Source organism: Empidonax traillii, unplaced genomic scaffold (assembly GCF_003031625.1).
Source record: "Empidonax traillii isolate 1590-97213 ecotype Southwest subspecies unplaced genomic scaffold, ASM303162v1 scaffold650:size632282, whole genome shotgun sequence".
NCBI lineage: Eukaryota > Metazoa > Chordata > Aves > Passeriformes > Tyrannidae > Empidonax > Empidonax traillii.
Window position 1 is genome coordinate 131,322 of NW_020955843.1, and position 22,838 is coordinate 154,159.

The 22,838-nt window shown below is 38.7% G+C and overlaps 1 protein-coding gene across 3 annotated transcripts in view; it reads right to left on the bottom strand.

The window, feature by feature from the left end:
• Positions 1-8,493: 8,493 nt before the first annotated feature.
• Positions 8,494-22,838, bottom strand: part of CDH8 (cadherin 8) — a 154,144-nt gene continuing 139,799 nt past the window's right edge. For all 3 annotated transcript variants that reach the window (XM_027899211.1, XM_027899210.1, XM_027899213.1), the window contains 2 exons: positions 12,177-12,428; positions 8,494-10,564 (listed from right to left, as the gene is read on the bottom strand). In XM_027899211.1, coding sequence (XP_027755012.1) covers positions 10,071-10,564; positions 12,177-12,428 — 746 coding nt within the window. In that variant the 3' untranslated portion in view covers positions 8,494-10,070. The remainder of the gene's footprint in view (positions 10,565-12,176; positions 12,429-22,838) is intronic.

Sequence of the window (22,838 nt, forward strand, 5' to 3'; positions counted from 1 at the left end):
TATCATCAAATCAAAGAGATGAAATACTGCAGCATCAGAAAGAACTCCTGTAAGATGTCTGATTGTCTTTCACCTCTGGGTGAAAGGCAATCTGAAATATGAAATTCTATTTAGGACATAGTGAGATCATCAGACATACATTATTGCTCAGATCATGTGACTTTGATGATGGTTTCCTTTATATCAAGAAAAAATAAAGTTGTTTGTGTTGCAGAAAAGAGCAGTGAAGAAAATAACACGAGTAGATGTCTAAGTTTTCTAAGAGTTATCTCACAAGAATAGAAATGCTTGAGAACTGTATAAACCAGCCCATCAGCCCTGTTTATAAAAACTGCATGTCAGGGATTTAAATGTGCATGTTTGCAGAATCTTTTTCCAAATGCTGATAATTTCTTTGTCATTCTCTCTCATCCTCCACACATATACTCTGTCTCATATTTTAAAAGTGTATTTTGGAAGAAAAAAGCTCTGGTTTTTCTTCTCATTTATACCACCTTCTGTTCTACTACTCATCCCAGACATCTCTACATTCCCAGTCTGATCTGGGGTTTACTGCACACACACTAAAAACAATTATACCCACACTCAGGCTGCAACACAATGACTGGATTATAAGTGACACCTTATGTTTTAGCTGCTCATTCACTTTCAACTCCTGTGCATTATTTGAATTCTCACCAGCTGACTGGGACAATCCTGAACATTTTCAGCCTGCCCTGCACAGCACAATTGTAAAACCACCGTGTGCAGGCAGTGATGTATGAGGCTGCCAGAGCAATGGCACCAGCCTGCGAGTTTGGAGCTCATTCTCCGTGCCTGTGTCCTCGGAGAAAATCACTGCGTGCATAGTGCCATATTTTGTGGGTTTAAGTGTTAATTAAGTGGTAAATAGTCTGGTTCCCTGCACAGGGGAAGTTTCTCCCCTTTGAGCTGGGTGAACTATTCACAGCAGTAATTTTATTTATTTCTTCTTTCCTTTCAACTGTACCCCCTTTTCATCATTAGCCCTTGAACACTTGTGGAAACCTGTTTGAATGTTTCACATGAAGCATGGAACTCTATGAATACAAGCAACATTTTGTAAGCACTTCCAAGTACTCATAAATTGAACTTCAGCTTTTAAAGATTTTTTTCTTTTTTTTTTTAGGTAAATATAAAAATTGTTGCTAGACACTTACCTGATCAGAAATTAGGTTAGATGAGGACGAATTGTATTACATCTGACTTAGTGCCCTGCTGAGGTTTTTTTGAGCTTCACCCGCCACCTAAAAGCAATCAGAAACAAAAGGCTCAAACGGAATTAGGGAAATTAACCCTTCTGAGCCTGCAGCCCTCCCACCTGGAGCAGCTGGCACTGGGTGGGGCCAGGCAGTTCCTTGTTGCATCACTCAGCAGTGCATTCCTTACTCCCAGGAATCTCCACCATAGCATATTATAGAATCACAGCATATCCTGAGTGGGAAGGGACCAACTCCTGGCCCTGCACAGACACCCCAACAATCTACTCCAACATGAAAACAAAACCATGAGATGAGGAATCATTTAACAGCACCACACTAAAACCTGAAGCAAATCAAGGTCTTTCCAACAACTTTTCTTACACCCTATAAACTCCTGTTCACTCTGAAGTTCTCACTGTATGTGTCACAACTTGTAACAAATTACTGTATCCAAGCTCTCCAAGAGGACTACAGTTCCCCTAATTGCTTGCTGAGAACTAAATTGGTATCAGGCCATCAAGTTCCATGATCCACATGAAAAGATCACTTGCAGTGATAATGTGTGTTCTCTTAGGACAAATTATATTCCTATGACTGTCATGGTATTTGTTAGCACAAGCATATGTATTTGTTAGCACAAAAAATTCACCAAAGTACACTGAAGATATGACTGAAATAAAATACTGCAGCCACTCTTCAGGATTTCATAAGGAGAAACAGTAATTTTCACTTTGCAAAAGACTTGTATGTTGTATTGGTACTCATAATCAGGCTTGAAGGATGTAGGAGGAATCCAGGAATGTTCAATAGCAGAAACATGATTTTCAATGTAAAATGTAACTTTTTATCAAAAAAAGCTTACCTGAACTGCCATTTAATTATCTCCTGTGTGGTGAATACCGATTTTACCCATTTACTCTGTTCCACAATGTAAACATTTGGTGTAGCATTTCTTGGGGCTAAATACAACTGGTAGACATGGATTTCAGTGCAGTTACCTTTGGGGATTATTAGAATCCATATGTAGGAAATTAAAATTTAAAAATAGACTGATTAATCTTGAAAATTCAGGAAAAAAATTTTTTTTTTTAATTTTCTTCATTTTTCTGGTTTTGTTCTCAACTAGAGTTGAGAAAACTCTTAACAACAATATGTGCCCATTTGCCCATCAGGGTAACATAAAGGGAAATATATCCTCAAAATTATTAGATTCTTTTTGTTTCACATTGGGGTTGAAAATAACACCTCTCACCTAATTCCTTCATGCATTTTTTAAGGATTAAATATATTCAGAAGCAGAAATGGTGGGAAAACTTGAAAAATAATTATTAAGGGAATTGCAGGTTTGTAAGATAATACTTTTCTTCCCTCTCTGATATAATCACGCTGCCTGAAAGGATATGTACTTAGTCAAAAAAACTCTCAAAGAAACTGCCACATCGACAAGAGCAGACACAATGCTAAACTAAATTAGTTAATTCATTAATTAAGCCAAAAGCATTCATGAAGATAAGACAGAGAGAAGAAAACAATGTATTTTTCGTCTCTGGTCAGATATTAGGCTGAGTCTGTATAATCATGGGCTAAAAATTTCCTGTTTGTTTTGTAATTTACATTAAAAAAGCAGCAGCAGACATTTATGACAGTCTAAATAAAGCCTCTTTGTCATCGACTCTCACTTTTATTTACTGAAGAAATATTATATACAATAAAATAAATGGCTGTTGTTTCATGTGATATAAGAGGGCTGGAAAATATCCATTAAAACCCTACAGCCTTTGATGATTCATACTTGACCTTTTCCTGCAAGGATTAATTGTATCTCGAGCTCTGCGTTGCACTGACATTTTACCTTACAATGCCCTGCCTTTCTTTGGTATAACAGGTTCTGCTGGGCTGCTCCAGCTTCAAACAGTTCACACCTGGAACTGCAGAAATGGAAAGGAAGCCAATTTTGGCTGGAAGGCTGTAAAAAAAGGAAGACTGCAATATCTGTCTTGATACAAAGACTACGAAGGTAGCTCTGTCCCTCTGGAGATGTCAGGTTCTTGGCCACCCTCACCACTTTGCCATGGGACTTACCTGGCAGGAGACTGGGATAAACCTCTACAAAACAACCACGTGCTTGATAGTTGCTGCAACCCCCCTTGGTTGTGTGTATTGCCAAAATAATCTGTTACTTACCTCTAATCCATCTGCCCCAATTGAGACACTGGACCAGGACTTTGAATCCATCTCTGAATTCTATTTCTGCTTGAGTAACAAAATCCTATTCTTTCCATGCACACAGGTTTAAGTCATGATACATTTTTTTATAAAAACAAGAAACTTATTCCTCAACAATGTCTAAAGACATTGAGCTATTCTCTTGCATATAAAACTCATACCAACACATATCAGTGCACTTAAAAAGCAAACCCATCTGTTGCTGGAAATGTAGGATCGTTGGGGTTTATTTTAAAGGTAATTCAACTGGTTTTGCATTGCTCCCAAATATATAAATAATATTTCAGTTAAAAAATGCACATCTTCTGTTTTCATATTCATTGGTAAAACTGCCAGCTTGTGAAATTTGGCAGAATGAACTGTGTCAATGTTGCCATCAGTGAACGTTCCATTAACAAAGAAAGAAATGACAAAAAGACCCCCCGCCAACCATAAGACCTGTTTTATAATTCAAAAAACAAGCTGTTATGGGAAGCAGGAAATTGACTTTTTTTGCTGTTAAGTATTTTAAAGGTAGAAAAAATCAAGGCTGGACTTAAGTTAACAGAAAGACCCAAGTAAGATACAAGATGGGGACCAGTTCCAGAATCATCCATCCTTTGCCATCAGTGCTACCTGCCAGCTGTCTTACTGGCTGGTTCTTCCAAACTTCACAAATCAGAGCATTTCTACATGAGGAAAGAAAGAAATCTCTGTGTTTGTAAGTCCCATGGAATGAGTTTGTATATAAACTCTATATAGGCATCCCTGGCAGTGTCCAAGGCCAGGTTGGACGGGGCTTGGAGCAACCTGGGAGAGTGGAAGGTGTCCCTGCCCATGGCAGGGGGTGGAACTGGATGAGCTTTAAGGTCCCTTCCAAGCCAGCCCATGAATCTATACGTATCTACCCCAGGAAAGCTGGCCTGTGATTGCCTGATAAATAGGAATTTGAGCTGTCACTATTAGAGTTTGATTGGTTTTTTAGGAGCACACAGAAAAATAACAGGTGAGGGCACTACTGCTCCCATACCAGAAACAGTTTCTCCTGTCATGAAGTAAAAGAGGTAATCTCTACTCATCCCTTCTCTGTACCTGTCATCACTCAGATATTACTCAAGCAGGCAACAGAAACAGCAGAAGAAGGAGAATTTTACAAGTTATAACTGTGAAGAGAAAGCTGAAATTTTCGTTTTGTTTATTTAACTTGTTTAATTTTCACAATGTGGGGAGGGGGGGTAGGAGATTTTAAAAAAGAAAAAAGGAGGGATAGTTGTGTTGCAATGTTAATGAGCACATTTACAAAGCTCTGCCAGAAACTCTTGTGTTTCAGCTCACTTTTATTGGCCATTTTGGAAGATGTCTTAGTTGCAGTTGCACAAAAAGGATTGTCAGGATTTTTATATTTTCTCATTTAGAATGCTCTGACATTATTTGAAGAGGGTCTGGTTCTGCAGCATATAAACCAGTATCAGGATTGTGTGATACAGCAGGAAGACTCATTTTGCAGTGTGATTACAAACCCCATCACTATGAATTATACAGCAAGTTAAATTGGTTTCCACCTTCTGCAAAGCCAGAATATTATCTTGCACAAATAGTGTACAAATGTAGAAATAATACAAGTCCAGCTTATCTGAATGATAGAGCACAGAAAGCTTCCATTGCTCACTCCATCTGTACTTTCTATTTGCTGCTAATGACGCGTGCTCTGGTCTGAAAGCAAACTCTAACAACAGTCAAGACTCTCACTTTTTTCTTTTTCTTTTCTTTTTCCTTTTAATTTTTTTTTCTATTTTTGTTTTGGTGGTTTTGTTTTGGTGGTGGTGTTTTTGTTTTGTTTGTTTGGGTTTTTTTAATTTTTATTTTTATTTTTACTAAGGTCATCCTGTCACTGGTAAAAACTTTCCAAATCTGAAAAAGGATTTTTTGAGCAATCTCTTTACACAGAATCATAGAACTGCAGAATGGTTTGAGTGGGAAGGGACCTTGCAACTCACCCTTTGCCAAGGGCAGGGACACCTTCCACCAGCCCAGGTTGCTCCAAGCCCCGTCCAACCTGGCCTTGGAAACCTCCAGCGATGGGGCAGCCACAGCTCCTCTGGGCACCCTGTGCCAGGGCCTCGCCAGCCTCTGAGTAAAGGATTTCTACCCAACATCTAATCTATACCTGCTCTGTTTCAGCTTGAAGCCGTTCCCTGTTGACCTGTCACTCAGTTCCTGATGAACTTTTGATGAACTTTTCACTTCTCTAGATCAGAAACGCTTGTGAATGTCTGCTGCTAGTGAGCAATTTTTCTATTATTTATTCTCTATTAATTAAAAAACACCATCATTAGCTTCAGACTTCTCAGCATAATTTAAAATACAGAAGCAGTCCTTTGCTATGAATAACTCAGAGTGTTCAGTCTTCCTCAGAGGAGGAAGAGAGTTTGGTGAACCTCGTTATCCTGCTTGTTTCCAGTCACTGAACACACCAGCCGAAAAAGAGCTCTGTGGTCTTAATGAACCCACTCCCTAATTTGATGTTCACAGTATTACAGCTCAGGATAGAGGGACTGGTGGAGAGAGGAACAGGCAGAAGAAGACAAACAATCAAACAGCTCCATTCAGACTGAAATTGTATCCCAAGGAAATCAGATACAGAAACTGGCTACCTGCCAAGGCTTCCTCCAGCTGGATAGACCCTGGAGAAGCTTCCTAAGCCCATTTATCCATTTCTAGAATTCCATGACCACGCAGGCTGTGAAAAAAAAATTGCCACACATGTCTCTAGGTAGATGCAACTGCATGGGTGTAGTGTAGCTGATTTATTTTTCTCTGTATATTAAAATCAGCAGATCCATCTCTAGCAGAGCTGTACAAATAGAGTTATTCGAAACAGACTATTTTGCAGACACTCTCTCTGTTCTCCAGACTGAGAATTGTTGCTGCTGCTCTGCGACAGAGCTGATGGGATTTGGAGTTGCCATAGTGTTAAATGTTTCTCCTGTGATCAGCAACTGCTGATTTAAATGAAAGTCTGGAGCCATTTTCTCTCCTGCATATTTCACCGTCATTTCAAAGTCATCACAGACAAAAAGGTATAATGATAGCAGGTAAAAAAATGCATTTAAATGAGCTTTTTGTGATCTGATTTCAAGGTCATAGCACACAAACAGCACATGCTTTCAGTTGCTGTAAAGGACAGGAGATTAAGGAGGCCTTTAGTCATCCCAGTTATAATTAGGGAATGTGTACACACATTCACTTCACAGGACTTGCATATTTAAAAGCATGAGCTGAATTTTGTGTCTCTGCAACGTCCAGGCCAAAAACTTAGAATTCCAGCTCTGATGTGTGGAATGATTTACTTTAGCAGTTGTGACAAATGAGTATGAGGCACAGCTAGGTGAAGGCAAGCCAGGATCAGTGGGACTGGGAGGCGCTTGGCACTTGTAAAAGATTTGGAGAATTCAATTCTCAGATTTATCAGTATTAATAATTCTAATTTAATGCATTTTTCTTGTCACTTACAATGAGTCAATCACTAATTAAATGTTGTTGAAAAGATGAATTACCATTTTACATGCTTTAAAAGAGTGTCGCTGATACATCTAAATCTAGATGTGAAATGTAGAGCGATATGATCTAATCCCCCTAAATACCATCGTTATCCAAAATAATTTTATACTGAATTAATTTCATTGTCAAAAAAGGAGAAGTCCTGGAAAACTGAATGATCAACATTTACTCCTCTAACATGTATTTGTATAAATTTTATATTCAAATTACAGGGAGCTGGTTTGTGGAATTAATCATTTCCCTTTGGTGGGGTAGTAATGACACAAGAAACATCCTGTGTCTATTGACAGGTTCACAAATTCATTAATTTCTTTCTCCCCTTTGCATTGTAGCTATTCATGTTTAATACCTGTACAAATGCACAATTTTGAGCTCTGCCCAGCAGTAGTAACTCCCATCTCTTTCTGACTGACAATGATGAGATTTCTGTCGTGCTTTGCCTCTCCTACAGTGCCAGTGATGGGATTTTTTTTCCTCTGGAAATCTTATTACTGAATGCGCTGTCATGGTCTCAGATGGAACTTTCAATCAAAAAGGCAATCAGAAGGTTATCCATTTGTGATTTTTCCTACAAAAGAGCTTTGCAAAACTCTTCAATGTAGACTATAACTCATAGTCGGAGCGACTTGCCCTGCACGCTGATGGGACCACGGACAGTAATGTGATCCATAGCTCACAGCACCTTCCTTTGCTCCCAGGATTGGGATGGACACTGAAGACTGGCTCAGTTTTGAATCAGCCCTTCCCATTTGCACTGCTATTAGATCTGGCATGGCAACTCATAACACCCTGGCACTTGGTGCAAGTGATTAGTAAGAGTGTGTTTGGCTTTACTTACAGTCTGTTCCATAAGTATGTCTGATTTCACTGAAATCTTCATAACTGCTTCTCTTCTATCTTTAGAGGACTTCACTGTTTAGAGTATGACCAAAATTGCTGGATAGAGCTATTCAGAAGCAATTTTTTTTTTTAATGTAGTGTAACTTAAATCTATTGGAGACTTCATTAATTTCAATAAAATCTTTATAACACAGGTAGAAGTAGTATTAGTGTATTAGTCATCCACAGACTACAAGTCATTAAACCCAGCCATACTGCAGCTAAAGCAAAGTAAATGTTTCCATCTGAAACACAGGTAAAATTGGGGGTGATGCATTAAGACTTTTTTTTGTTTGCAGAACAATGTCACTGAGGAACCTAAAGTCAGTGGGTTGTTTCTACTGACAATACTTTAACAAAAGAACTGTGAGCTTGTTTTTCAGCAAGGCACAGTGAATTAGAGACTCGTAACTCCTGTGGTCACAGGCTGCTGTGCATCTAATTCTGCAAACACTGTCAAAAAATGTTTCAAATATTATCCTATTTTTATTATTATTTTGACTGTATTCAATTAATAAATAAATTCTGAAGAAACTACATTCCTCAAAAAAAACCTATGAAGTTATTCAGGCAGATTCCTTTCTGCAGGGCACAGGTAAACCTGAAAGAAAAGCAGCAACAAGAGAAGTATTTATAAAAATATATTTCACAAAGTAGGAAACAATACAGGAGTTTCTCTGAATACAATACATGGAGTAAATAAACAAACAATAATATAGCTTCAAAACAAAGTAGAAAATTAAAATGATTTGCATGTAATATGTAGTTTTCTTATACAATTGCTACTTCTAAATGGCAAGTTTGCATTACAAATTGAGTATGCTTGCAGCTTCTAGTGTTCTTTCTCTGTGTGCAAGAGCCCTGGTGCATCACTATGAATATTATAGAAAAGAAATGCTAATAACAGAAGCAGTAAAATTATGTACACACTGGTTCCTGCTCTAATACAGTGGAGAACTATAAGCATGTTTTTTTTTTTTTTTTTTACGGTACTGTGTTATGTGTGGATTTCTAAAAGTCTATAGTTTAAATATTCACATGAACCAGTTTACTTCCAGCTGTTTGTGCTTGTATTAAAAACACCAGGTACTAGATTTATGAAGATACAAAACTGTCAAAAGTTTTCTCTGGGAAAGTTTAATTCCTGCCAGCATTCTCTTAAAATTCAGCTACTGCAAATGGATAGGGAACTGCTTTAACCTGCAACAATTTGTCATTTTTCTTTTCAAAATGTACATGTATTAAACATTCATTATATATAGAAAAAAAAAATCTAACGGATATAATTTAGTTTTCTTCATAATCTTACTCTATAGATTATCAGTTTTGATAAATAAAAGCAGTAATGGACATCAATAAAATATTTATTTCAAAGATTAAACAAATAAATTCGATCTTTAGCAATAAAATCATCAATTCTTTCATTTATGTAAGTCCATCCCATTTCACAGTTTTCTCTTTCAGAAGATGAAGCACAGGATTGATCCTTCTTCTAGAAAAAAAAGATCCTTTTGGAGAGCAAGGTTTTGTAGCCCTGCCTCTGAATCTCTGCACATTAGTAGGATTTATTACCCATCACTGGAATGGATTAAGAACATGTGAATATTTTAAGGCTTGACACAATATTTAAAGATGATATTCAGTCTGTGGTTACGTGGCCAACAATTACTGTATGTACAACGGATGGTCACTGCACAGTAGAAGCCAGTAGGAATTGGCAATGCTATTTCTGCCCAGCATTGCTAAGAAGACCAAGATATTGCTTTTAAACATTTCTGTGGCGGGATCTTTGTTGGCAATGCAGAAACAAACCATTAGCTTTACACATACTGGCAGGAGCTACTGTTCAACAGCAAAATCCCTGCAAGTCCATTTTCTAAGAGAGCACCAATTTCTTTTTGTTCTTTTCAATTCACTGAAGATAATCAAAGATCCAAATCTCCATCTTCAGAGTGGTCAAGTGAATATCAAATATCCAAAGACTTCTAGACACTCCACATACTTTACTTCACACTCCACAAGACTTAACCTCCTAACATATACTTTTTTTTTTTTGGTTCAACATTACAATGTAGTTGATTTTATAGATGACTGGCGCTAAACTTGCCTCTAAAACAAAAAGCCACATTAGTTTTAACTACCAGCAGTGGCCCTAGAATATTACATGATCATTAAGTCAACAGGGAAGAAGTTTGTAATCCACTGTCAAGTTTCTTTGTCACTTTCTCCAACTGAGTAAAGTTCTCCAAGTCTTTTAAAGCGAGGACCCCATTCACTGAGGTAGTCAAAATTCTGGTCTGAGTCTGATGTAGAGGACTCCAATGAGCTCAGGGAACCAGCCGCTGACCCCTTTCCTTCATAGCCATAAATCTGGATAGAGTCATATGGTGGAGCTGTGGGATCATTATCAGCTTCGTGAAGCCTTACATTAATAAATTCATCAACATCAACACCGTTAGGAACAGGTGCAAGACCTTGCCTGGGCATAAATTGAAGATCAGGCTTAATATCCTTACGAGGCAAAAATCCATTAATTCCGTCTGGATTTTGCAGAGTCGCAATGTCAAACGCTTCCGTATCTTCCTCTCCACCTCCCTCATCGTCATAGCGGATAATATTTTCCCTCACATCCTCGTCATCTTTGATGATTAGAGGCTCGTTCTTATGTCTTCTCAGTGTCACAAACAGCACCACGATGACTGCAAAGGAAACATCACAGGCTGGTTAGGTAAGAAATTTCCTATCAAAACATTACACGGTAGGTGCAGTCGTGGAAGGTGATAAAGATGGCTTCTGTGAAATTGAGAGTAATAAGGGTGAAAAGCTGAAAAACCTGTAACTTCAACCCCATTCGGATGATGGAAATCTGATCAGAAGCTCTGATTAGTCCTCAAGATTTTTATTATCAGCTCGTATTTACATCTGAAGCCAAATTTTATATAAGCAATAAGATTTCACATACTTCTACTTTTGAGCTTCAAATTCAGTAAACAACTTTTCCGTTTGGAAGGGAAGTAAAGCTATCATTATTCATTGAACATAGTTTATAAGGATCTACATTATGGATGGTGTTTTCCAAAATTAGAGAGTGTTTTTCTGAAAACACAGCCCTAATGACAGAAGGAAATCAGTGTCTTTTTTTTCACCTGTTGCAAGAGACTCACGTTATATAACTGAAAAGAAAACAAAACAATAAGGGGAAAGAAAGAGCTTAGCTCGATTTCAGAATTGTGGACAGATGTATAAAAAACTCTAAATGGGTTGCAGTGTTGCTTTTGCAGCTTAATGCTGAAATCTCAGTTACTGATGTAAATCTCAGTTACAAAGTGAAGCTGCGAAGTGCAGAAATAGGCCTCTTCCTTCACTGCTCCCTCCCTCGTTTGATGTTGTATACAAATTCTGTATGTTTTATTAAAATATACCATGCTGCTTGTCATGTAAAGCTGTAGTTGCTCTTGTGCCATTACAATCCAGTATAAGTTCATAATAAAAATGTATAAATACAAATATATAGAATAGAAAGCTCTAAGGCTGTTAGAAAGCATCCAAAGGAGGGCTGTGAGGATGATGAAGGGATTAGAGGGGCCATAAGAGGAGGGGCTAAGGGAACTTGGCTTGTTCAGCTGGAGAAGAGGAGACAGGGCAGAGCTCATCAGGATCTGCACCTTCCTCACGATGGGCAGTGAAGGGGCAGCTCCATCTCTGCTCTCTGTGAGCAGGGACAGCCCCCAGGGAATGGCTGGAGCTGTGTCAGGGCAGGCTCAGGGTGGATCTCAGGGAAAGGTTCTTCCCCCAGAGGGTGGTTGGCACTGAACAGGCTCCCCAGGGCAGTGGGCACAGCCCCAAGGCTGCCAGAGCTCCAGGAGGGTTTGGACAACGCTCCTAGGATCAGGGTGGGATTGGTGGGATGTCTGTGCAGGACCAGGAGTTGGACAGGGTGGACTTGTGGGTCCCTTCCACCTCAGGATATCCTGTAATTCTGAGATTCTATGATTCATACAAGCCTTAGAAGACAGAACAAATCCATTTTCCATCATGTGTAGCATATACTGCGTTCACCTTGCTACTTAACACCTTGGTTGGATTTTTGGTTTCACATTCCAGACCTGTTCATTATGTAACTCATGGGTACAACTACTCTGAGTGGGACTTTGCTTTGTGTGCTTCAGCTCTCAGGACAGGAGGGACACAGCCCTGACAGGATTTCAGTACTGCTGCACATTCCACTGGACAGACTTCTCTGTGACTTCTGTGCTCCCTTATGGCCACCCAGGAAGCAGAGAAGTTTTGAGCTGTGACACAAATACCCACCCAGCAGCAAAATGATGCAGGCCAGGATTGCAATGAGGGCTCCCATGCTGAGTCCGATGGGAAGCACATAGGCCTCAACATTACAGGACTGGACGATGCCATCACTGCTGCAGCCACAGACACGGATGGTGAGGGTGCTGGTGCTGCTCATGGGAGGATTCCCACTGTCACTGATGATGATTGGTAGCAGATAAACTTCTTGCTTCTGCCTGCTGAACCCGCTGTGCTTCGCCAGGATGCTGAGGGTGTTGTCTGGAAAAGGGAAAATTGGCAATGTTTCACCACGCAGAAGGACTGCTGGCCTCACAGCTTTCAGGAAACCTCTCCACAAATGTTTTATGATCTCCTCACACCAGCAGCAAGTGACAAAGAAATCCCTCTCCTTTCTGTCCCTGCCCTGAAGAAGTGCAATATATGCATTTTCTTGTGCCTTGGTATGATCATGAGGCAATCCCCTACTTTCTCCTCTGCATACATCCCTCTAGATATCTTCCCGTCATGGTTCACCACTGTTTCTCAAGTCATACAGTCACAAAAATTCACCCAGTAAAGCAAGAAAGAAATGAGATGTTAAAGTAACCCAAACTCAAAGCACATTCGTCAATTAAAACCAATGTTCCCTCCTTTACAGTCACAAATTGCACAATATTTTCCCCTGCTACAAAAGAATCTTTTCATATAAAGACAAAAGAAAAGCTCAAGGCATTAAAAGCTGTAGGCCTAATTTTCAGCAACTTAAACATTTATTGGGTCTCAGTGATGGAAATAGAGCAAACCAAACCAGAATGTATCTCCTGTGGAGGCAGCTGGAGGAAGTGAGTCTGGGACATTCTTACCTCTGCACACATATGCAGAAATGTAATTTTAGAAACATAGAGAGACATCTGACTGCATGGCAACCTACCCAGACACACAGTTAAATCTCTCATAGTCACTCAGTTCACCATCAAAAAGAATACAAGCTGGTTTTACTTAGGATTATCATATAGACTCTCTCATGTATAGCTGTAAAAATTACAGATCCTAGCCAGTTAACAACACACTACTACGAAATATTAATGATCTTGTACATGTCAGAATGCTTAGGCATAAACCATAATTAGTGAGCATGTCAACTATGGAAAAAACTCTGATTTATTTACATACTTATATATTCACTGTAACTTTTAAATGTTTCATTCTGTGGAATAAAAGAAATAATTCAGTATTACGAGTTATATACTAACAGAGTTCATCTTGCACAAGTTTGGGGTTGTGTTTAATAAAAAGATATTTAATAAAAAGATATTCTATTTAATAAAAGGATTCTGAGGCACATAGAACAGGAATGTGTGTGTGTGTGTTTTACTGCAGAATCCAATGACAATTTTAAAATAAAGCTGCATATCATGTTTGGGAGAAGGAGTTAAGGTGGATTTTCCTGATGCACCATGAACCAAAGTAAGCCTCCTGATATTTTATGCTAAAAAATGGACACTTTCAATGTTAAATGTCACTCCATGGAAGGAAAGAAATTACTGCTCACACAGGAGAACAGAGAAGGCTTGTTTTCCCACTCAGTGACTAAGAAAATGAAGCCAAGTAGGCTCCTTGTGAAGATCTGGACATCTAATTTTGCAGGGCTACTGAATCTGATTAGAGGGATGGAGCAGCTCTGCTGGGAGGAAAGGCTGGGAGAGTTGGGATTGTTCAGCCTGGAGAGGAGAAGCTTTGGGGTGACCAAACTGTGGCTTTCCAGGACCTGAAGGGAGCCCACAAGGAAGATGGAGAGAGAGTATTGACAAGGGCCCAGAGTGACAGGACAAGAGGGAAGGGCTTAACACTGACAGAGGGCAGAGTTAGATGGGATATTGGAAAGGAACTGCTGGCTGTGAGGTTGGTGAGGCCCTGGCACAGGCTGCCCAGAGAAGCTGTGGCTGCCCCTGGATCCCTGGAAGTGTCCAAGGCCAGGTTGGAAGGGGCTTGGAGCAACCTGGGCTGGTGGAAGGTGTCCCTGCCCACGGCAGAGGGTAGAATGGGATGAGCTTTAAGGTCCCTTCCAACCCAAATATTCTATGATTCTCTAACCCTTCCACAGCAGAACCACCTACCAATCACACTCACCCAACCTAGAAAGGCTCTTTCTATAATTCATGTTGCTAATGATGTGTTACAGATGATGTAACCATTTCATCATTTCTCACACATTTAGAGTACATAATACATGAAGATTAATCTAAAAATTAACCACTGAATAAAGCAGAAAAATATAGTCAGTTTGCAGAACAAAAAGTATTCCTAACAACTTTTTTTTTTCCTCAGGAATCCTGAGTTATTATCTATTTAATTTGGAAACAGTCACATCAAAACTGATGGCACCCTGGAGCTAAATAAATAGTCTAGTCCTTTCTTGTGCCCTTTCTTAAAATTAAAAGGAGCATATGTGTTTACTGAAGACAAATTTCAGGTATAAGCTCTTAAGAATCCTGACAACTCAAATAGGACCAAACTCCCCGAAGACACCCAGAGTCACACGTGCCACTGTGTTACAGTGGAAAAGTCAAGTATGTTTTAAGTCAACAAATAGCAGACATTTAGAAGTGAGCAAAAACTACACGTCAAATTAAACCACTTCTAGTGTCACACTTGTTCTTTAGCTGAACTGCAGGGAACGAAGGGAAAGGTTATAATGGAGAAATAATCCTGTAGCTCAGTTTTCCTGAATAGGGGTGTGTATAGTTTTACCAAAGCAAGAATCATTAATGCACCACATTATGATGTGTAAAAGGTAGTGGTTTTTTTTCTATCTGACAGCATTCTTTTGCTCCTTGGCACCCCTCCCTATTTTGTAATACTGCAAATTAAATTCACCTGTCCACTGACTTTCTTTCTCCTGCAAAATTAAAAATATCTCAGCATAAGTTGCATCCTTAATGCTTTTTCTTCAACTTTTCAAAGAAGGAAAAGACTATGTGGTGCTCAATTTCCAGCTCTTTCCGTCTTTGAGACAAATCCAACTCAGAAGTGTCACATCTGTAGTCATTTATTCAGAACTCCAGAGATTTCTACAGTTATATTACACAGTGGCTTCATGTGCTCTAAAATCTGTACTGATACAGCCTGTTCCTTCCTAGGAACCTGCTACAGTCCTTCTCTGTCCAAGCTGGAGGAGCCCCAGCAGCCCTGCACTTTACAGATATGCAAAAGAGGGAAGGCACCTGCTTTAGGAAGAAACAATGAAGAGAAGCTGTGCTTGCTGGTGACAGCTTCAGATCCCTTCCATCCTCCTGCCACACTCTCTGCTACCCTGCCTGGCACAGAAAATTCTAATAAGCCAGAATCAGGGAGTAAAACTAAGTAAAAAAGGAAGTGTGGATTCTAAAGAGACAAATAGGAGGGGGCAGAAAAAATGAGAGGAAGGAGAGATGGAGAAAATATGCCCACCACTGCCAATTAGTGAAGCCATCCTGTGTGTGCCACCTGATGCCAGGAACGGTTCTAAATTCCTGATCAAAAGAAATGAGATCAAGTAAAAGATATTCAAGACATTTAGGACAGTTAGTTGAAATATTTAAGTGCAAAAGAAGATGTAATGGCTGAACAATCAGTACTGTTCAGAAGAGATGCAAAACAGGGAGAGCAGAATAACCTTTCTTTTCTTACAGATGGTTTGGCTGGTTGGAGTTTTGGGGCTTTTTTGGTTAGAAGCTGCCATGTTTGACTAAAGGTGAATATGTTGAGCCTGCAAAGAAACTGGCAATCACAAGTCATCAATAGAAAAAGCAAAATGAAATGACCAAATTGTTTTGCCAATGGATGGCAAGCCCTCCCATTGCCTTGGCAATTTTCTTTAGCAATAAATTCCTTCCCCTTCATTGCTACATCCTGAAATAAATATACCTTGGTGTTGCTGGAGATGTGGCTCCAGTGAAGAACAACGACTCTCTAACTGACATTTTACTTGGCTCCTAGAACTTGAAACTAAATCCCAGCAGCTGATTAGCAGTAAACTTAATTTATCTGATTTGCTTCCTTCTCTCTGTGGACATTCCCCTTACTGGTAGCTGACAAAACAGCAGGAATCTCCTCCAAGAATAACCTGGAGCACTGCTGCAGGAATTATCTTGGCAGCAGGTGCTCAGCAGGAGAGGGGACAGTCTCTTTCCACTCATCTTTCCAATTAACCCACTGATCCTTCATTATAGTGCTGCTCAGGCTATTTATTTATTCATGTTACTCTTAGCAAAACAAGGAAAATTACATGCAGAAAACCCCCCCAAACCTGTCTGTTAATAAAGCTCTGAGGTAAACCTGCCACAGGCAAAGAGACACCAAGTGTTTACCTGCAGTCACTGAGGTGCAGTCAGGAGGGCCTTTGGTGTTCTCCACGAAAATGAGTCTCCCTGAATTCTGTGCCCTTTTATGTGAGGAAGGAGCTGAAGAAGGTCATGGAAATGCCTGAGAGATGCCCTCTAAAGGGTGATGTTCCAACTACCCAGGGTGTTCAAGGAGCTCTATCTGTCCTGCAGGCTTCAGCAATAGCGTCAGATGAGGGATCTTAATAATTGCCTCACCCTCAGTGTCGGGTCAGAGTGACACAGCTCCAGGAATACACAACTACAGTTCACACCTGGAGCTCATTTTTACCATTTTTAAACATCAACTCAAATCAGTCACTCAGTTCTGGAACAAAGAATGGCAATGCAGAAGGTCTTTATGAGATGTCCAGTGTGATTTCCAAAGGACAAAGGCAGTTTGAATAACTATAATTACCCCAGGGCCAAGTGCTTCCTGCAGATCCCCCCAAGAGCTCTCAAGACTCCCAGATCCCTTTTGAGGCTCCTGGATGCAAGATTTTGAGAAAATGTAAATGTAGTAATTTTAATACAAAGCTGCTTCTGGATTTGCTGGACATGAGTGACTTTAACAGCACTGACACCAATCTGGATGTCAAATTAGCAGGCAGGAGTCAACTTCTCCATTTCCCACTTTTGTACAGGAATGCAAGTTGCAGTTTTAAGTCAGACAATAGAATAACAGAACAAAAGTAAAACCCAGAAGCAGTCAGTTTGCATCCAAGTGTCATTTTCTCTGCACACACTATTGCAATTCTTTAATTCCCTCGTGGTCTCTAATATGTGCAGATCAGTGGACTTCCCTGCTGGGTAACCTTACACCTACATAACCCTTTCTGTCTTTCTTTTCCTATCCCTTTTATAACATTTCCAGAAAGATCAAACAGCTACTGGTATTAAGGACTTGGTGATACAAGTTGTTATCTATGCTGGATATATTACTTAGTGAAGAAAGAATTTTAATTGGAAACTTTACAGCTGGGAACACCAGAAATACATGTTACTTCATGCTTATAAGAGCTATCTTTTTGTGTACTTCTTTTTTAACTTAAAACAGAGTCCTTTAGAAAAGTAGAAGAGCTTCAAGAATATCATTACTGTGACGCTCCCTGCTTTTTCTGATAATGAAAAGACAAGGACAGCTCATTCATTTCCTCTCTCCGTCCATAAGTGGCATCTATTCTTACATAAAAAAAACAAACCCAAACTTGAAATAACTGAGCAATTAAGTTGTTATCATCAAGGTTTCGGTGGAAACTACAAAATTACAGGCAGCAAAACAGAACATATGACATTCTACGAAATACTGGCACTATAACATTTAGCAATCTGCAAATGCACTCAAAGAGAACATTCCAGAGAATGTTAAGGTAACATTTCAGCTCTTTGCATAACCATTGATTCATTCAAGTGCTTTCTGTAATTGTTACTCCAGTACTGGAGACCTTACAATGTCACACACAGATTTTTAAAAAGATCTGTAGTAATATTGGCATTTTAGGGTTTCTTCAAAATTCAAACCTAATGACAGAGAAATAGTGGAATATAGAGAAGATTCCAATCCGCATTTTAGATTCTGGGAATCAATCAAGTTGTGAAAATATAGAGATCTCTCAAAAAGTCTCTCTTATGCACTCCATCAGCTCTAAGCCAAACCATACCCTAATCGTTATTCTTTTTCATATTTTCTCATGAAAAGATTTACAAATAACACATAGCTATATTCATAGGATTGTGCTGCAGAACCAAACAAAATTAATTCAGCCCCAACAGGCCACTACCCTTAAGTCTTGGATGTGACATCTTTGTCAACTCAACTGTTTTGAAATCTCTTTTTTTTTTTTTTTTTAAATTTTCATAATTACAAAATCCCTGGGAAAAAATAACCATGAGCTCATTTCTCTTCCACCACGAGGACCAGGAGTGGCAACTCAAAACAAACCCTCATCCATGTTCCCCTTGTGAAGGCAAACTGTTTCAGGCTCCACTTTAGTACAAGTTGGAAGCATCAGTTTCCTGCTTCCAAAAGAATGCTGTCAAAATGCTTTATGAGAAACACCCATTTAAGGCAGTATTTTTTTTTCATTTCTGCCTTGGGCTGAAACACTCTTTAAAGGAATACTTGATTAAAAGGGAACAATTGTGAATTTGTATGTTATGAAGTTGTCAGTCTTTAGGAGCTGAAAAAAATAATCTATTTGTTCATCAGCGTTACAATTTTGTTTCATGATTAAACCTGGTGCATTTGTGCACATCAAATATGTTTTATGAGAAATTACATATATGTTTTATGGGAAATTATATATGTATGTATGTTAATATAAATACATGTGTGTCATGTGTAATATTTTACATGTGTGTTAGGCCTTCCTTGATGACTGTCCCAAACAAAATCGTGTTGAACAGCAGTTTACATGATAAATGACCCTTTGTCTAATCTGTATGGTAATGGCATAAATGTTCTGTTCAAGTCCAAGGCTTACAAAATAATCTGAAAATAAAAAGAGGCCATTTTTATAGTTTATTTTTCTGATTTATGATGGCCAAACCATATGGGCACTGAAGCATTCACAGGTATTTCAAACTGACCTGCTTTTCATGAATGTCAAAAAATTGTGATGTCTTCAAAAAAGCAGATTGATGACTGCTATCAAATTTGATAGCAGACATCAGGTTCAAAAGAAAAAAAGTTTTTCTGCTATAAAAATTCAGCTGACTGATCAAACTGTCTCTCCTGCACCATAACAAGTTGCATGTCATACTGGCATCCTTAATGGCCCCTCACAAAACATTCCTATGATAAATTATACTTTTCAATTATTTTTTTTTTTCCCTAGGGACCTGGACTTTCTGTAATCCCTTAAAACAACAAAAAGAACACAGGAAAAAAAATATTTCATGGGAGAAAATGAATTGGTAGAAGAATAATTGGAGTATATCACATATTTTGTATCTTTGATTATTTTTTTTTCTCTTTACCAGTTGGCCTAAATAATAATAGCTTATGCCAGAATTGAAAGGCTGAATCAACTAATGAATAGAAAAACATAAACATATTTCCATGTATTTCTTTGCAGAAATAAAAAGCACTGTTGGGAATTTTGAATCATGAGCAAAGTAATATTTAATCATGTATACATCATTCTCATATGTTCAAATTTCTTGGAAAGGGGAATAATTATGTTAGTACTACTGTGTGATACAGAACTTGTAGTAAATAAATTCTTGACAGAAGTTTAAAAAAAAAAAAAAAGCCAGACAAATTAACAGCAAAGTGATGATGAATGAGCATTTCCTCCTACCTTTTTCCTTTGAAAAATCTGAACTTTAGATAATAGTCTGTATAATTTCTAGTTCTATTCCTTTAGAAAAGTCTGAACTTTAGATAATTGTCTCTTAAGTATTCTAAAACTTTCCTTTGACCTTTAGGCCTGCAGAGCTATAATCAAACATAACTATATGGTCACTTGCAGTCTAGCAGCAACTCTTGTATTCTGTACCTGGGCTTTTTAACTCATTGAAGAAAGGACAGAAAATCCCTGCTGAAGAAATAATGATGTAGAAGCAAGGGTTGAGTCTGAAATAATACTGGTTTTACTGTTAACGGGGTAGAGAAATAATTAGGACATGGTACCTCTCCCTCTTTTTTAATTTACAGACATATATGACAAGTCAAACCAGGGACCTTTGGGCTCTGGGTGTGTTTAAGCCCCACAGTTCCCACGCTGAACTGCACCCAACACACCTGACTGAGTGTCACCCACTCTGCCACGCCCAGTCATCTGTTCTAAACCCCTGGTGCCCCTTCTGATTGACACTCCCATAATCTGCAGCAAAATGCAGCCCAGGGAAGATGTAAGATATGCTAAAACAGCGATGGCTTTTGCCTCTCATTTTTCTCTCCTGTATTCAACAAGCCAGTCACAAACTTGTTTACTAATAATCCCATTGCTTTGACATGCTTTACTTTATTCGGATCACATCACTACATGGCATGTGCATTGAATGTTACATCTGTAAAGTGTAAGAATTAATGCAGGTTGCCAAGCTCTGGTTTAGAAAGAGAGATGAAATGGCTGTCAAATGTGCTCAGCATTAAAAATACATTATTAACACAGCAATTTGCATAGACTGATGGATCATTTTTGAAATCTACATATTCTAGTTAATTCTATTCTCTTGTTATTTCAACCAAAAAGTTTCAGAAAGTAATACTGTGTTTTACAGTGCTTTGATAAAATAATGGCTATATTTTGCATTTGAACCAAGAACTTTCCAGTACTGTATTACCAGATTCCAACAGAAATGCTGCAAAGATAACTAAGAAAACCAAAATACCCCGAGGCTTTGCCATCTGCTTTTCTCTTGAGGGATAATGGATTCTTACTCTTTCTAGGAATGTGTACTCACAAATGCAGTGTGGGAGGTGAAGCTGATGACAGACAGATGCCTAAGGCCCTTAGGTCACTGAGAGATGTACAGCTTTACACATCACACTGATTCAGGGTTCTCTTACGTGTAAAGCTACATCTCTATCAAATTCAGTGAAATTCATACTCCTTTTGGTAGGTGATGGAAAAATTCCAAGAATTCCATCCCATGTTCTTCACCTTCCCCACTTCACACACATCCTCCAATTCTTAATTCAATTACTTAGTTCCAGGGTCTGGAAAAGTTCAGAGTCTTCATGACTATGAAGACAATCAGAGATGTCTGAAGTGAATCTTCCTTTCTGGAATGTAAACTGTGAATGTCACAGTAAGAAACATAAAACTTAAGTAGGAGCCTTTTGGGTTTTAAATGTGATGTGTTCTTGGCCTTTAAGTGACTTAAAAACAACCACTTTCCCTTGCCATGATAAATGTCTTTTCCATTCCAGTAGTCTACGGAACAAATTCATGCCCACAGTAAAATTTTAAAACAATTTACCAGTAGGTCATACCACCAGACCTTAAACTTAAATCTGGAATCAGACCTCTCAGCCATATTAAAGTTTTGTTATGACAGTAAGAGCCAAATTCAAGCCATACTAGTGCATTTCTATTATGCTGTTTACTTTTGTCATAATGCTCACTTTGAAATACAGTGGCAGAAAGCAACCACCAGCCTATAAAAACAGCAACCAGCATTTATTGGAATGCTGCCTATTTGTACTGGTGTAATAAAGGTCTTGTCAGCACTTCCATTACAAAATGCCAATTTTCAGAGCTTTATAACTCTGACATAACAACTTACTATGAGAGGAAATTTAGAATGTGTCCTCTCTGCCAAAGAATATTGAAAGTTAAATATGACTTACATTGGTTGGGGCATTTTAAGTCTGAAAACAAATTAAAAACAATTTTAACATTTTCTTGAGCTGGTGTCACTGAAGAAAAAAAAAAAAAAAAACAACAAAAAAACCCAACATGGCTTTGATTTTAAAAAAGTGCCAGATCCAGCAACTCTTATATGTGCAGAACTCCCTTTAACTTCACTGAGAATAATTTCTGTGAGAGAACTGAAAGAAGTGCCATTATACATTTTTGTAAATGTCATCAGGAGTTATATTAGCTTTTTGTAATTTGAAAGACTGAAATGCTATGGTATAACATTGCCCCTGGGCACACAGGCAGCATGATAATGACTTTTGGAAGACATTCTGATATGCAGATTACGTATAACAATAACAATTTGTTATCATCAGGCCATTAATGGCAGTAATTTATACCTCTGTCTTACACCCAAAGTATACACATAATGTCTCATATGAACACCTCTCACTGAGGATGTGTCTCCTATGGTGAAGACTAATGGCCATTTGAAATGCAGGGAAGAGCAAAAGGCATCCAGAGAAGGAATTGCAGTAAGTGAAAAAAAACCCCCACAATTACCCATCTATAGGTTGGAATAGATGGTACAAAGTTTTCAAATGGAACATTCCAGATACTCGTGGGAACGTTTCTGCACAGCATGCAAACATTACATGGAGAAAACCTGGCATAGCCAGAAGTTCCAAAGCAGGATATGCAGTTGTATCACTGAGAGAATCAAGGCAGGCACACACACACACACCTGAATTTAGATTTCAAGACTGGGACTTACTGCAAGACTCTAATTTTACTGTATCCATTGTGTGACACAAGACATAACTTGGAAGCAAGAAGGAGCCAGGGAAAGAGGTCAACATTTGAATTCTGCCTCAACACTGTAGAGATATTGCAAAGTCAGTGCTGATACTGTAAATATCTGCCAACTGCAGCATCAGCTCATGAGGTGCTTTAGGGTTCTCACTGAATCATGGAATGACTGAGGTTGGAAGGGACCTCTGGAGGTCATCTGGTCCACC